Source organism: Lepidothrix coronata, unplaced genomic scaffold (genome assembly GCF_001604755.1).
Source record: "Lepidothrix coronata isolate B3197 unplaced genomic scaffold, Lepidothrix_coronata-1.0 Scaffold128, whole genome shotgun sequence".
In the NCBI taxonomy this organism is placed as follows: Eukaryota; Metazoa; Chordata; class Aves; order Passeriformes; family Pipridae; genus Lepidothrix; species Lepidothrix coronata.
In genome coordinates this window covers 1,282,158-1,296,485 of record NW_016690308.1, presented here as the reverse complement: position 1 = coordinate 1,296,485, position 14,328 = coordinate 1,282,158, and the positions used below count along the sequence as shown (strand labels likewise).

Sequence of the window (14,328 nt, the reverse complement as noted above, 5' to 3'; positions counted from 1 at the left end):
AAAAAAAAAAGAAAAATCAAAATAAGGAGCCTGGAGTAACTGCGGCCCGTGGGACGGTGGGGAGAGGTGGAAGAGGAGCCTCCCTCTCCAGATCCATCGCTCAGCACCACGCCTGGGTGAAGGGATGGGAAGCACTGCCATGGACAAGAAGAAAGATGCCTCCAGCAGCAGGAAAAGCTCCGGCCAGAAGAAACTCATGTTGCGAGTGCACATCCCCGTAAGTGGCTCCTTGCTCTTCCTCCCCTTCGGCAGCTGGCGTGGTTTAGGCGCTGAGACATGTTTCTCTCTGACATGTAGCTCAGCGAAAGGCAGGGAGAGGTGTTCCCTGCTGCCGAGGTCTGGAGTTTGGGGCATGCTGGGCTGGGGGGTGCAGCCCCTGCAACAGGCAAATCCTCCACATCTGGGGCCGGTTGAAGCATGGGGTCTGAGCCCCCCGTGCAGTGCTGGGAGCTCAGGGTGCAGTGACCGTGGCACGGAGTGAGAACTTCAGTTATCCTCACTATCCTAGTTTTAGAAGTGACTCTTACTCCGGGCTGCACCAGTGCTCCTCTGCCTTGGGCTATGGGTTTGGCTCAGTGTGCCTCTCACAGTCCACATGCAGACTTGCAGTACGGTTTAGCAAAAGGTCTCTTCACCCCCAGATGTTGGTCTCAGCATCCCCAGGTTTGGCTCTGGGAACTATCCGTGCCTGTGGCTGAACCAGGGTTTAATCGAACTCTTCCCTCTCTCAAGACTAATCCACATCTGAATTTCCCAGGGCAGGGTTGCCCAGAGCTGGATCTCAGGTTTGGATCCAAGCAGTCTGTTCATTGCCGAGAGAGCAAGGGACAGTTGTTTTACCACCGTGGAGCAGACTAGTGAGCCATGCAGTCTGTTCACCGACTCTGTTTTGTATATTCCACTGTAAGGAAACATGAAAGAAATTACAGTACATAGATAGAGAATAAACACAGATCAAAAGTTACTCAGTATTCCAAGTGAGTACTAAAAGGCTGACTGGGTCAGCCTTCAGAATTACATGCCCTTCAAAATTTTTTGTTTTTCTTTACTATTAGGACATTCTTATGATCTATGTAACCATTAGTTTTTTATTCTCAGTCCTGATGTGCTTTTGGTGTCAGTAGTTCTGGCAAGAACTGACAAAGTCCTTGTATCTTTTCTGGGCACTCTGTTGTTTTATTGCCTATTTGTTATATTTGTTTGGGGTTTGTTTTTTTTCATTTTAAATCTCATTATGTAAAAGTGGGAAACAACCCTACACGTCTCTGCCAAGCCTCCAAGGAGCAAAAAGATATTTCTGGTTCTAAGTTTTTCCTTTGTTTTAGGGAAGAATGAGAAGTCAGAGCAAATTTATTAGGTGTCTCGGGTGTGTGGAATAAAATGGAGGAGAAATACATGACTCCTCTGCAGATTTCATTTTTCTCTGGGGAGGAATGCAAGCCCAAGAGCCCAAGCCAAACTTCTGGAGCTCTGAGTGCATTCAGTACTAGAAAAAAAGGGTTTGTTTCTGCTAACATGGGTGTTGCCTATGCATTTGTGACTGGAACTTTTAGGCAATAAACTTTGCCATGTTACCAGTAGTACTTCACAATAGGGATGTAAAATAGCAACAAATAAAATGTACCACACCAAAGCACCGCTCACTCTGTGCACATTATTCCTTTCCACCCTCCCTGCTACATTTTCTCTGCCCTTTCTTTCCATTGCCCCCCCGACCTCTGACTCAGTCCAGCCAGAAGCTCTTGTGCAGCTGGATCTCCACTGCTGCTCCCAAGAGCTGCACTTTCTGCCTACTGAGGAGCCATAGGTGATTCTGGAGATGCTGTGGTTGTTGCAGGATTTTACAGGATCCACCTGGTGCTTTTGAAATACCTGCTGACCACCAGATACCTGTGACCACAGCAGTACTTAAGCAATTTTCCTCAGTTTATGGGTGTGAAGCTAAGTTGGGAGAAGTGCCTAAGTGTTCACACTATAGCATTATTGCCAGAGGAAGGCTAATGCTTTTTCCTATTTGCCTCCCTAAGCCATGGGCAACATTTCTTCGTGAGTGTTGCCTTAGTTCTGTTTTGGATGGAACATCTTTAGTGATGGGTCATAATTTTTCATGTTCATTAATCTTCTGGTTCTTTTCTATGCAGTTTTTCACTTACATAGTGGTAGTTATGCAGATACAAGCCTGCAAATTCCTGGTATTGCACTGAAGTCAACATTAGTTTTGTTGTTCACCCAGTTGGAAGCAATTAAAGATTTGTTAATGAGATGACACCTTCCATCCTTCCTCTCCATCCCCAAAACACGATCCTTCTCTTCCATTCTGCATCATTTTAATGTTCCTAAAAAGGACTGTTGGGCCCAGGATCTCTCAGGTTGTACTCACATTCTTAGTGGTTTCCTGTAATCTGCCAGAGTTTAAACATGGTTGTGCTATAAGAAAGAACATTTTTCTCATTCTGCTCACTTGACAGTGGAATCTGCATTTGAAAAGATCCATTTAGACTGTTTTTTTTTCTCTTTCATAACTGTTTTCTTGGCTGTTGTTTTGAAGCATCATTCTTATTATTTCAGTGGCGCCTGTCAGTGTAGCTGTAGTTGTCAAGGGAGCTTTCACCAGACAGTAATTTTTATTTTGTTCATCCTCTTCTTTGTGTTGCTGTGAGATCGTGTTTATTGCTGAGATTCGTAATTTGTGCTCATTTTGATCTTCAAATTAGGAACAAGAGAAGGACTAATAAGGTCTGAGTAGGAGGGGAGAGAGGAGTCAATTTTGAAAGAAAAAGCCATGGGACAGAGGTACTGTTGTGATACAGGCTGGCCTAAAACATGTTTATTAAGCACACAGAAGTGCTGACTGAAAAATTAATTACATATATTGCGAAAAAAAAGGTGAATGATGCAAAATGCACTACAATTAGGTTAGAGGATTGTGGAATAATAAGCATGTCTGAAAAGAAAGTTGCATGCTTTACTTCCTCTCCCACGTTGTTTTTTTTGGGGGAGCCTGTGTGTGACAGTGGGAAAAAATGGATCAATTTAAGAAAGCTGGTTTGTGTCTTGCAGCGCTCCAGGACATTTCTCAGGTACATCTTTCTCAAGCAAGAAAAAGACACAATATAAAGATCTGGAAACATTCTATTTTCACCTTCTTCCTGTGCTCAGTCTCCTTCAGCACAGGTGGGTGGTGCCTGGCCTGTGCTCTTGGGAGTAGTGGTGGATCACTAAGTTCCTGCAAGTTGACTTTCCTTGCTGCTCTCAACGTGTGTTCAGTAGCCAAGACTAAAGTGGGGGCTGCTGTATTCTGTAGTGTGGCAGGGAAGTATTTGTTTAGAGGTTGGACTGATAAAACAACTTTTTGTTTGGTGGATGTTTTCTTTGCAAATACATGACTGACCAAAACTGGTAATTTAGATGGACCATAATATCATTGCAGGACCCTTTGTAAAGGTCATATCAACCTCTGTCTCTCCCAGCAGCACGTTCTGAAGTCTCGAAATTAGAGATGCCTAAATGGAAAATTCTGGTCCAAATATCTTTGAAAGCTGCTACAGATTTAAATAGAAGCCTTTGCTCTCCAGATGCATCATATCTGTAATGTGAAGACATTAGCATTATAAAATTCCTTTTTAAGCCATTAGAAGTAAGTGCTTGCACATTGCTGTGAACATTTTTAAAACTCTATTCTAAGATGGGATGCAATTGTCTGCTGAGTAGGAGCTCGCAGCAGTGAGATCAGTGTGTTCTTTTGTCATCTTGCAAAAATCGATCTCTTCTAATGTTAACATAGCCATTATAATTCTCTGGTGCCATGAAAAAAAAATGAAAAGGAGAAATTCTGCTGTTGTTTACCTTGAATTTCATCTGGGATAATTCAGCCAGTGCCAGCAAAGTTATGTTGTATTTACGTGAGCGCAACTGAGGGCAGAACCTGTCTCAGGAGCTTCACCACAGCAAGTGCCAAGCACCTGCTGCTCCCAGCAGGTGGGAATTGCAGAAGCTTGGCACTTCCTTGGATTTTTCCCAAATACATCACAAGGTGACTTATTGTTTGAAAGAACAAAGAGATTTTTTCACAATAAGGACAAAAATAACATCTGCGAATGAATGTAAAAACATCTTTCAGTTCGGTGAAGTGGCTGTTGCCTCTGGTACTTCAGCCCTGACAGAGCTGATGCACTAGAAGGATGTGCTTGGGGACCAGGATCCTTTATTTTCAATGTCACACAAACAAACATCTCTGCACACCTTCTCCCATTTCTTTGTCATCCTCCACGATTTTGAAGAGACTTCTCAGTGTCAAAATTTATTGCTGTTTCCAGGCTTGTTGTTACGTTGGGATGCCAGGCTGAACGTCAGATGGCTGAAATATTTCTAACCCGAGAGATGACAATGATGTTCCGACAGTGCCGTTGGCTCAGGCTCTGTCCCTCCATCTTGCTTTCCACACTTGCAAAGTCATTAATGGCTGCATGCCTCATAAATCATTGTGAAATGGTTTTGTTCTGTCACAGCTTTTGCAGAGTGCTTCCTGTCTCCTGGTAATTGCAGGGTGGGTTGATGAGAACAGCACTTCAGTCTAGGAGTCATTTTAGGAAGCTGTAGGTGAGGAATAAGGTGGATTCTTTAAAAGGTTAAAGGAAATCAGCTTCCAATAGGATCTTGGAGTGAAAAAAATGTTTATTTTCTTGGAAAAGGTGGTGGGGGAAGAGGGAGACAGAGGAGAGTGAATGTTTCCCTAATATTAGATCTGCAACTGTTCTCCCTCTCGCTCTCATAGGACAGGCTCTGAGTTGTCCTGAGCCTCTGTGGCCTTGAATTTTAAATTTGGATTCCTCCCTAAAGGGCTGATATATTAAGACTGGAAAGGGCAAGAGGTATTTGCTGAGGAGTATTGAGATGGCACATTGAATTTATCTGAAGGATAGAAGAAAGGATTAATGTTTACAAACATAATAGCTGCCACTGTAATTAAAGAAGCTCTTAGTCTTTTTGGTTCTAAAGCATAACACAAACTGACCATCAGGTTATTGAAAAGTGCTATGTCTTTAAAACATCACTTTTTCTAGTAGGAGATTCTGCTCCTAAATGGTCTCACCCAACCCCCTTTGTTTATACCTGTGAGCCTGTGAGGACTGTGGGCTCAGAGGAATGTGAATTTCCTTGGAGAAATAAATCGTGAATGTGGAAGGAACCTCACAGAAATGTGGATGGTGAGACTTTTGGCTTCAGGTAAAGAAAAGTTAGAGATCAGGAGTGAAGTGGAAGGTGGTGATCTCCACCTAGGACGTTCCAGCACCTGTTCACAGACCTGCAACGTTCAACTTACGCTCAGTTTTACCTGGGCACCACATTGCATTCAAGGCAGCTACTCAGATGTGACTGAAAGCAGAATTCAACACTCATTTGGTTGCTGATGTATGGTCAGTTTGTGGAATTAGGTTGGTGTGCCCATGTGCTGGCTTGGCAGGGCTAATGGGAGCAGAAAGGAGCCAAAGCTGAGTCAACATTGGTGGACCAAATTATGGACATCCATGTTGAGTGAAGTACCACATATAATTGTCATCCTTTTGAAGAAAAGCTGAATTTCCATCAAAAGGTATCCCATGCCTGGGGAGTAATGAAAGAGCAGAGTTGGTTACAAGCGAAATGAACATCAAAGACATGAATAACAGGCAGCAGATGTCACAAAATGTCTGTCTGGCATAGAAATACCCTTTTGTGGGCTATGTTACCCTACACTGATCATCAGGCTTTTGGAATTAGCTTTCTTCCAGGGCCTGATCTGGTTGCAGAGGACTGCTGTCTCGATTTTCTACCATTGTTTGCACTGTAGCCACACTGGAGGAAGTGTTACAGCCTCACAAACAGGGAGAGTTGTGAATGCCTTCAAAGGCTAAAAGAAAAAGCAGCTTGAGTGTTTCCTGAATGGAGTATGGTTTTTATCCTGGAAAGGAGAACTTACATGTATACATGAATATAATATATCATCAATAAATATAAAATATTATTGGTGGTTTGGTGATACAGTGCTATACTACTACTGAAGTATTTCTGCTACCAGCAGTGAGCTGAAACAGTGATGCATGTGCAGTGATTCTGCTGCAGAATGATTTTTGTGTTTGCCCTTTAGGTAGTTGTAGAAACTGGAATATGATGCTTCAGTTTAGTGTTTGCTTCTGTAATACTGTCTCACTTAAATTGCTTGCATATAACTACATGTGAAATCTTTAAAGCATGAAGGCATTATTTACACGGTAGAGAACCAAAACATAACACGGTACTTCAGTTTTTGACATTGAGGATTCAGAGACTGGCATACAGCCTCCTTTAAATTTTCATATAATTTAGCTTGACAGTAAATTACATTATGCGAGCGTGACGCAACGGGATGCAGAGCAAATGCATTGCAGTATGTGTTTCATGGTTGTCATTTATATCACACACTGTGACTGTTCAGACCTTATGGTCATTATTGCAAAGGGGGCCTGTGACCTTCTGCTCCAAAAACAGAACCCATGTCATAAGCTGAAGACTTAATCTATTTTTGCAGTCAGGGTGAGAGAACTATATGCCTTTTTTAAAGCTGCTGAAGAACGGATTCACAGATCTGCAGTTTCATTAGGAGGAAGCGTGTGCATTATAAGCATTATAACGTTATGTTATGAAGCATTTATCATCATTTATTCATAACAGGCATTGTGCAATTTTTATGCTGCTGGAGAAATGAAAATAAGACAGTAACTCCTATTCTGCAAGCTGAAGTAAGCAAACCTCTCTGAGTGGTCGGAGTTACAGCATAACAAAACACAAGATTTTCCTGCTCAGTTGTAGACTTAGTAGGGGTCTTTTATGAGTGACTGAAGTTTGGGTCTGGTTGTAGAAGCTCCGTGCCAGTTGATTCCTTTAGAAAAGTTTGGAAATATGTCTTTCATGGAGTTAGAGAAATCAATATTTAGTGAGCTAAATTAGGGGTAAAATTTGAATTCAAGCATGAAGAAACATTTCAATGAAGACAAGCTCTCCATAGAAATGGAATAGCTGTAAGATGTGATGGACTAAACAGGTGCCCTGAGTGTTGCCTGTGGCCTGTCTAGTGGAAGAAGTAGATTGTTATCTGCCTGCCACTTACTTTGAATGGACTCTGCATGGAAATCTGAAAAGACACCTGGAATTATGCACAGATTGCTCAAGTGTGTCACGATGACTCTAGTTTTTCTACCTAGCCATAATCTTTGACAAATTTCCACTGATTCAGGACTGTTTTATGCCTTTAAATAGTTGTGCATTTAATATGTTTGCTAAGCCTGTGTTGCCTTGCTTTTGGCAATGTGGCAAACAAGTGTTTTTATGGGATCATTGAACAGTTGAGATTGGAAGAGACCTCTGGAGATGATCTAGTCCAAGCCTCCTGCTGACCCAGTGGTCAGCTAGAGCAGGCTGCTCAGGACTCTTGTCTCATCAGATTTTGAATATGCCCATGGATGGAGACTGCACAGTTTCATTGCTGTGAAGGAATGCACTTGGGCAAGTGAAAGCTCCTTGAGACTGACTGTTGTTGAGTCACTACACAGGCACGCTGAACTCCACAGTTGGTTGGATCTTGTCCCAAAAGCATAGTGCCAATCTAGGGAGTGAAATTGGATTTGGCTAATAGTAGTGTAGTGTAGAGATTTCTGAAGGATTCACTGAGGTGGGAATAGAAACCGGAGGCACAGTAGTCCCGGCAAGACTTGAGGAAGGAAAGGAACAGTAAGGAAGTGGTAAAATGGTGCTTAGTCAGTGTTACCACAGTATGTATGGGAGTTTGCCAGCTTCTCTGTAGAGCATTCCATCTTCTGGAATGTGGTTTTCATCATGTGTTGTCATTCCTTTTGCATAAATTAATTAGGGGGGGATTTGCTGTTACAGAGTATTAATCATGGCTTCCGTGTTGGAAGTATGATCTAAAGCAAGAAGCATGAGGAAAGGCACTTCAGGGATAAGAGCACTAAATCATCACCAGGCTGTCTGAGTCTGTATCTGCTGTATTGCCTGAGGGTAGAGGAGATGTAAGCTGTGCATTGATGAATGGCTGAAGCTTGAAATCCACAAAGAATAAACTTTTAAAGTAATAGTGCCACAGTGAGACACTGAAACAACTTATGGGATCTTCTTTCCATCCGTGTCTGAGTGCTGTTAGATGTCTCTACATATGTTGGTATAGACAAACTCTCCAGAGAGTTTAAAGATGTTACAGGCTGGAGGCAGGTGAGAAGGAAGGACATTGTCCCTGCGGTGCTGGTATTCAAGGAGATGGTTGGAGTTTAAGCAACGTATCCCATGTTGTACAGGAATGTGACAGTTGGACTAATAAATCCTGAGACCCAGTTCACTAATCTTAGCCATGAGCCCAACCTTCTTCCTATGGTATTTGTTCCATAAGGATCCATGTAGAACCTTGACCTAAGTCAGCAGTCATGGAAAGTATTTTTACTTTTGTTTTTTAAAAATATGTGTGAAGTGAAAGGATTCCAGTCTAATGTCTACAGACAGTTTGCCATGTCTTAAAATATCACTGTTAGGGCTCTTTTGGCAGTCTGATCAGGAAGACCAAGGATTGAGGATATTAGATAAAAGCATCAAAAGTGGTACTGCAATGAGTGTGCCTAATTATCACACCCTCCACGTGGTTCATGTGGTTGTTGAAAGCTGTGAAACGTTAGTCTTTTTTTTTTTCCCTGTACAACTGGTGGCACATCAGTTGTAGAATTCTTGAAACAAGACATCTGCAGCCACTTCACATGGAGTCATATATAAACTCAAGAAAACAGAGTTTAGGTACATCTGAAATAGCACTTTATCAATCGCATTTAACCTACAGCACCCCCCAAAGACTTTGCAGGCATCCTGTCTCCATTCCTGCACTCCACTGACTTGTCCTTGCAGTTCCTGGAGCTGGGCATTCCCCAGTACTGCTGCCAGCTAGTGCAGGAGAGAGAATACCAGCATGGTCTCGACACTATTCTTCTTAGATACTCCTTCCTCTAATGCTAGATAACTCCACATTTTTATGGGAAAATGGAGAACTTCTGCCATCTGAAAAGTTGAGCCAACATTATTCATAAACATAAGATTTATAGCCTGAAATGAATGGGAGGCAGAAGGTGTTATTCAGCTGCTCTCTTTGCTTTTTGTTTAGGAGTTGATGTTAAAGGTAAACACTAATTTAATAGAATTCTTTTAGTTGGATGATGATTAATTATACATTTTCCTTATATTTTTAATGTTTTTTTATAATGACTCTACACGCTTTGAGCTGTGCAGAGGCAGGAGGGTACACGCCAGCGTTTTTCTTTATAAAATAAATCCAGTAATTAAAAGGTGCAGTTACTTCAATTCTTTTTTTTTTTTTCCCTGTATTGTACTAAGATTTCTGGCTCTTTTCACTGTTGCAGATCTGTGGAAGTGTCATCAGTTGGCATGCAAAAGTTGCTGGTAAAGGAACTCTTCTGATTTTCTGCTGAAGTCAGTAAAAGAGGAAACGTGTCTTACTTAACCATGTACAGCAGTGGGCTCATCTCTGTCACTTAGTCAGACATAACTGTATTTCAGCTGTCCTGGTGGACCTCAACCAGGAGTTACCAAGGCAAAGCAAGCTGCTGTTCACCAGCTGGATTTCTTAACAGACTCTGTGCATCCTCCTGTCCCACTGCAGTGCTGGACCAAGCATGTGGCCTTACAATGCCTTCTTAGTTGGCCAATAACTTTTGTTTTCATGGTGTACCTTGTCAGATAAAATGAGTGGTAACTTGGGAAGCCTTGGTAACTCATTCACTTTTGATCTCCATCTGTCTATAAACTCGGATCCAAAAATCTGTGAACAACAGATGACTCAAGTTTACTTGAAATGGCATTCATGAGATTAATCTTTGAGAAAAGAAAATAGGTGCTGAGAAGGCTAGTGGTTCAGAGAGATGGGATTTCCAAAGGAATTTAGGCACCTTAGATCCCTTTGTATTTGAGGGTCCTGCTAGTCCACTTGTATCAGGATGTCCTTAATTACATTTGAAAATTGAGCTTTACATCTTTCAACCTTTCAATGTGCAATTCTTCCCTCTCTGCTGTTTATACTTGCATTACAAACACAAGCTGGTTCTCCTACTTTTCCACTTCCAAGAACATTCTCTTGCGCCTGATAGCTAAAATTGAACAAACAAACAAACAAACAAACAATGAAAACCTCCAAGTCAGAAGTTGTTTTTTTAATGGAACAGAGATTGAAAGTAATACTAGGAAGTAATTTGGGAAGAGATAAATAGCAGCTGTTCTCTTGATGATAAAGACTGAAACTAATTCTATACTCAGTGCATTGCAATCCGTTGTGACACACCATAAAGTCTGTGTACAACCTCATGTTTGACTGAGAGACACCAAGTATTACATATGATAAAGGCTTCAGAAAGAAGTTCCTTTTCTTTTCCTTTCAACTTTTCAATGTAACTTGAGAAAATTTAAATTTTTTCTTTTAAAATTTTGAGAGCATTTTTTTATTTATATATCTTTTACCTGTGTAAACTTTACAAGTTTTATGAGCTACTGTAGTTGTTTAATGTGTTTGGACTCTCTCTGTGGGTCATTATTTCAAATTTACTTTCAAATATAAATGTTTTAAGATGAAAAAATATATTTCACTGCCATAATCTGCATATACTGTTTGTCAGCATGTTTATGAAGCAGAGGTATTTGGGTTTAAAGGTATTTGGAGTTCTGCAAATCAACATCAATATTTCTTTGTGGGCTGCTGCTTGATGAGGTCACTGGAGAGAGACAGGAGCTCCTCAGGTTCTGAGAAGATAATGGAACAACCAACTTAGTCTTTATAATTTCTCTATATGTATAAGTTATAAAACAAGCTTTTAGCCTTGACTGTATTTGAGCTGAAGGAAGCAAGGAAGAGGAACACACATAAAAGCAAAGGCTGGTAAGACCAATGGAAGTGATCAGTATGTGCACTTTAATAGAGAAGAGTCAGAACACAGGGACTGGGGACATATGTCTGGGGGTCACCTTCTCGTGGAGGAACGGCACAGTCTCATTTCTCTGGACTTTATGAGAGGAAATGAGAGGAAATATTAACTATGCACTCTAAGTAAATGTCTGTTTCCAGAGAAGATATTTCTAAGAGTTCATTTCCAGAGGGCAGTAGGTACCTTTGTTTATGTTTTATGGTCTTGAATGTTCTCTGCACTTGACTAGGTTAATTTAAAAAGCATGTAAGGACACAAGTGCAGAGGCTGTGTGTGTGGAGGGAAGCTGCCCTGTGTGCAGCTGTTTACTCTAAACTGAATACATTCAGTGTGTATGGACAAGCTGGCAAATTGCTCATGTTGCAGAAAAATGAGCTGTGATGGAAAACATAATAGATATTTAATTATTCCAGGGGAAACCCTCACATTATGAATGTGCTTCTGCCTGATGTTAAAACATCTGGCTTTAGCTTCTAGCTGTGCTAAGATTATTTTCAATTTCATATCCTGTGTTTCAATGTCACAAAACAAACAGAGCAATGAGCTGACTTTGTATCTTGACCTTTAGGCTGTTTTTATTTCTGGTGGGGTTGGGTTTTTTTTGGTTTACAAGACTAAGTAATTTAAAGTCCAGTCACCTGGGGTATTGTGCTAAGAGTTTAACACATACTGACTTGAGTCCTACTGTCCCAGACAGTTGTAACTAGGACTTTCTTCTTCCTAGTCTCTGTCTGCTTCCCTGCATACGGCCATGGTGCAGAAGGCCTCCAAGTCATGTCATGTCAAATAATGCATGGTCTTCAGAGCTCACTGGGGGAGAGAAAAGTCTGGGAACAATGTGAACAGGCACAGCCAGGCACTTCCACTAATTGTTGTTGTGGACGATGGAACACAAAAGCAGAAGGAGGGAGGGGGGAATGGAAATGTGTCTTGGTGTGGAAACGACTGTGTAAAAACAAATATGCCTGGGCTTGCTTATTGGGAACGTACACGTTACACAGGAGAACTCCCACAACAGGAATCCTCTGCTCTAGTCTGCCCCTACCAGATAATTTTATAAGGTTTCTTTTTTTATTTATTTACCTCTAGAGGCTTTCTTGGCTATTTGGGGTTGTGGACTTCAGCAACCTTGAATAGTAACAGGTAGTGGCAATTTACTGCTGAGCTAGCTTGAAATTTTCTGTTCATTTTCTGTTCTAGTTATTTAATATTGCCTTAATATTGGACATGGGAAATTTAATGAATTCATTATTAATGTAACATGGTAGTTGCATTTCAAAATATCTCCTGCTGAAGTGGAGTTAAATATCTAAGTAACTCTCTTTCCATACTGTGTACTCTAACCCAAAACAGACTGGAGTGGTTTGCAGATCAACCGTATAAAATAAATGAAATAGAATAAAACTATGTATTTGAGGGGAGGTGTATTCATAATTAAACCCCAGAATTTCCTCTCAAGAACTGTTGTGCTGAAATATCTATACTGTATTTTCCTTGAACTCTGGGAAAAAATTAGGTAAAGATAGTGATGAAAGGATGATCATTTTGTAGGATAAACCTGAAAGTGGAACACTTATCCTGTAGGATAGGAACCATATGAAATTATGAGCAACTGAAAATGGAGTTAATAAAGTTAGTGAGATTCGTAAAATGAGTAGATTTATATTTCATTACACAGTGGAACTTCTGGTACACAGGGAAGCTACCAACCCATGCTGGGATACATCATCCTCTGGAGATGATGAAAATACTCTTTACGTCAAGGAAATAGAAAACAAAAGGGCACTTTCATGTTCTTCTGTGCCTGAAAGATCATCCTACATATGCTGCAAAGCAGATATTTCTGCAGTGAAATGCAACAACCACAACTGGTAACCAGCACAATGCAACACAGTTGGTAAAAATCCAGATTTTTACTTTGTCCATTTCCTAAATGAATTGCAACTGTTTGACTGAACCAAGAACCATTATGGAGGCAAGAGGAAAGGGAATAGCCAGCTGAAACACCAATTTGTTGATTATATGATGGATCTGTCATTAGTAACTTGATTATACCAATGCAATTGCTTTTTCTCCAAGAGAGATACTTGTTCCTACCAAGGCTGATTGAAAAGCAGTCTAATTATACCAAAGGATTTAAATGGAAAGAGGAAGATGGAAAACTGTTTACCAGTAGAAATAAGATTGCTGATAGCATTACAGAAAAGTGAGAATGCAGAAGGATAGCATGGTTTATCTAAGGAGTTACATTGATCCCTTTTTACTTAAAAATATGTAAACTCAGTGCCGTGAAAGTTATCAGGACAGCCCTAAAGACTGATCATGGGTCAGAGAGAAAATCAAATTCATCCTATAAAATTCATCACAACAGTCCATTGTGGCACTTCTATTTTGATCAGCAGCACTGGCCTCCCAGCAGTTACCACTGACAATATTTGTCAGTGTGGTGTGGAAATCTGAGTTCCTGGCACTGGGCTGGGAACTTCTTGTCACAGTGATGTGAACATCTTTGCTGACTAAGGCTGGTTTTGAGCATGTTGCCAAAAGATCTCAATGTCTTTGTCTTCTTCCCAGTCTTCCAGTTTTCACATCATATTTGCCTTTATTATGTGCTCCTATTTTTGTAATTCCATGATTTCCGAAAGCCACTGTAACTTCCACACAAATAATAATTCCCCCAGCCAAATACACGAGCTGCTATCTCTAGACACAGTTTCGAAAACCCATCACAGTCACAATATAGACAACAAAAATCAGGCTCACAGAGTTCCATGTTGTGTCTTTATGGAAAAGATTTTTAGTTTTGTTTACATCCTTGAGACGTGGGCAAATTTTAGGGAGGAATATCTTGTTTTTCAGAATTTTGGTGACTTTGGCTGCCTAATGGTGGGATACTTAATACTAATGGGTGCCACAAGATTCTTGTTTTATGGAGGATACCCACAATTAACATTTTAGGGGATTTAAAGAATATTTATTTTTGCTTAAATGGCCTGTTCAGCACAGAGCATGGAGCAGCTGAACCTGGTGGAAGAAGATTTCCAGCTGAGTTGCTCACCCACTGAGTATGATTCTGGTGTTATTTGCCTTAGTGGGAACATTTTCCTTATCATCACTGGAGCTGCTGTTGACAGTGGGGTTGGAGCTGGAGATGCTATTTCTGCATGGGATGGAAGTGTTAAGATCTGATTATGGTTGTCTGCACATTAGAGGGGTGGGAGAAGGAACCACCTAAAGCTTGTGAGTGTATAAAGTATAAATGTGCAAATTGTGGTGCACTGGGAAGTACCCCATCAATGGGTACCAAAATACCAGTATTGTTTTT

At 40.9% G+C, this 14,328-nt stretch overlaps 1 protein-coding gene across 1 annotated transcript in view; it reads left to right on the top strand.

Annotated features, from left to right (window-relative positions):
- The first annotated feature begins 8 nt into the window (after nucleotides 1-8).
- The window catches only part of PRKAG2 (protein kinase AMP-activated non-catalytic subunit gamma 2), a 211,285-nt gene continuing 196,965 nt past the window's right edge, over nucleotides 9-14,328 (top strand). Inside the window, exon 1 of the mRNA XM_017826516.1 lies at nucleotides 9-217. Coding sequence (XP_017682005.1) covers nucleotides 125-217 — 93 coding nt within the window. The 5' untranslated portion in view covers nucleotides 9-124. The remainder of the gene's footprint in view (nucleotides 218-14,328) is intronic.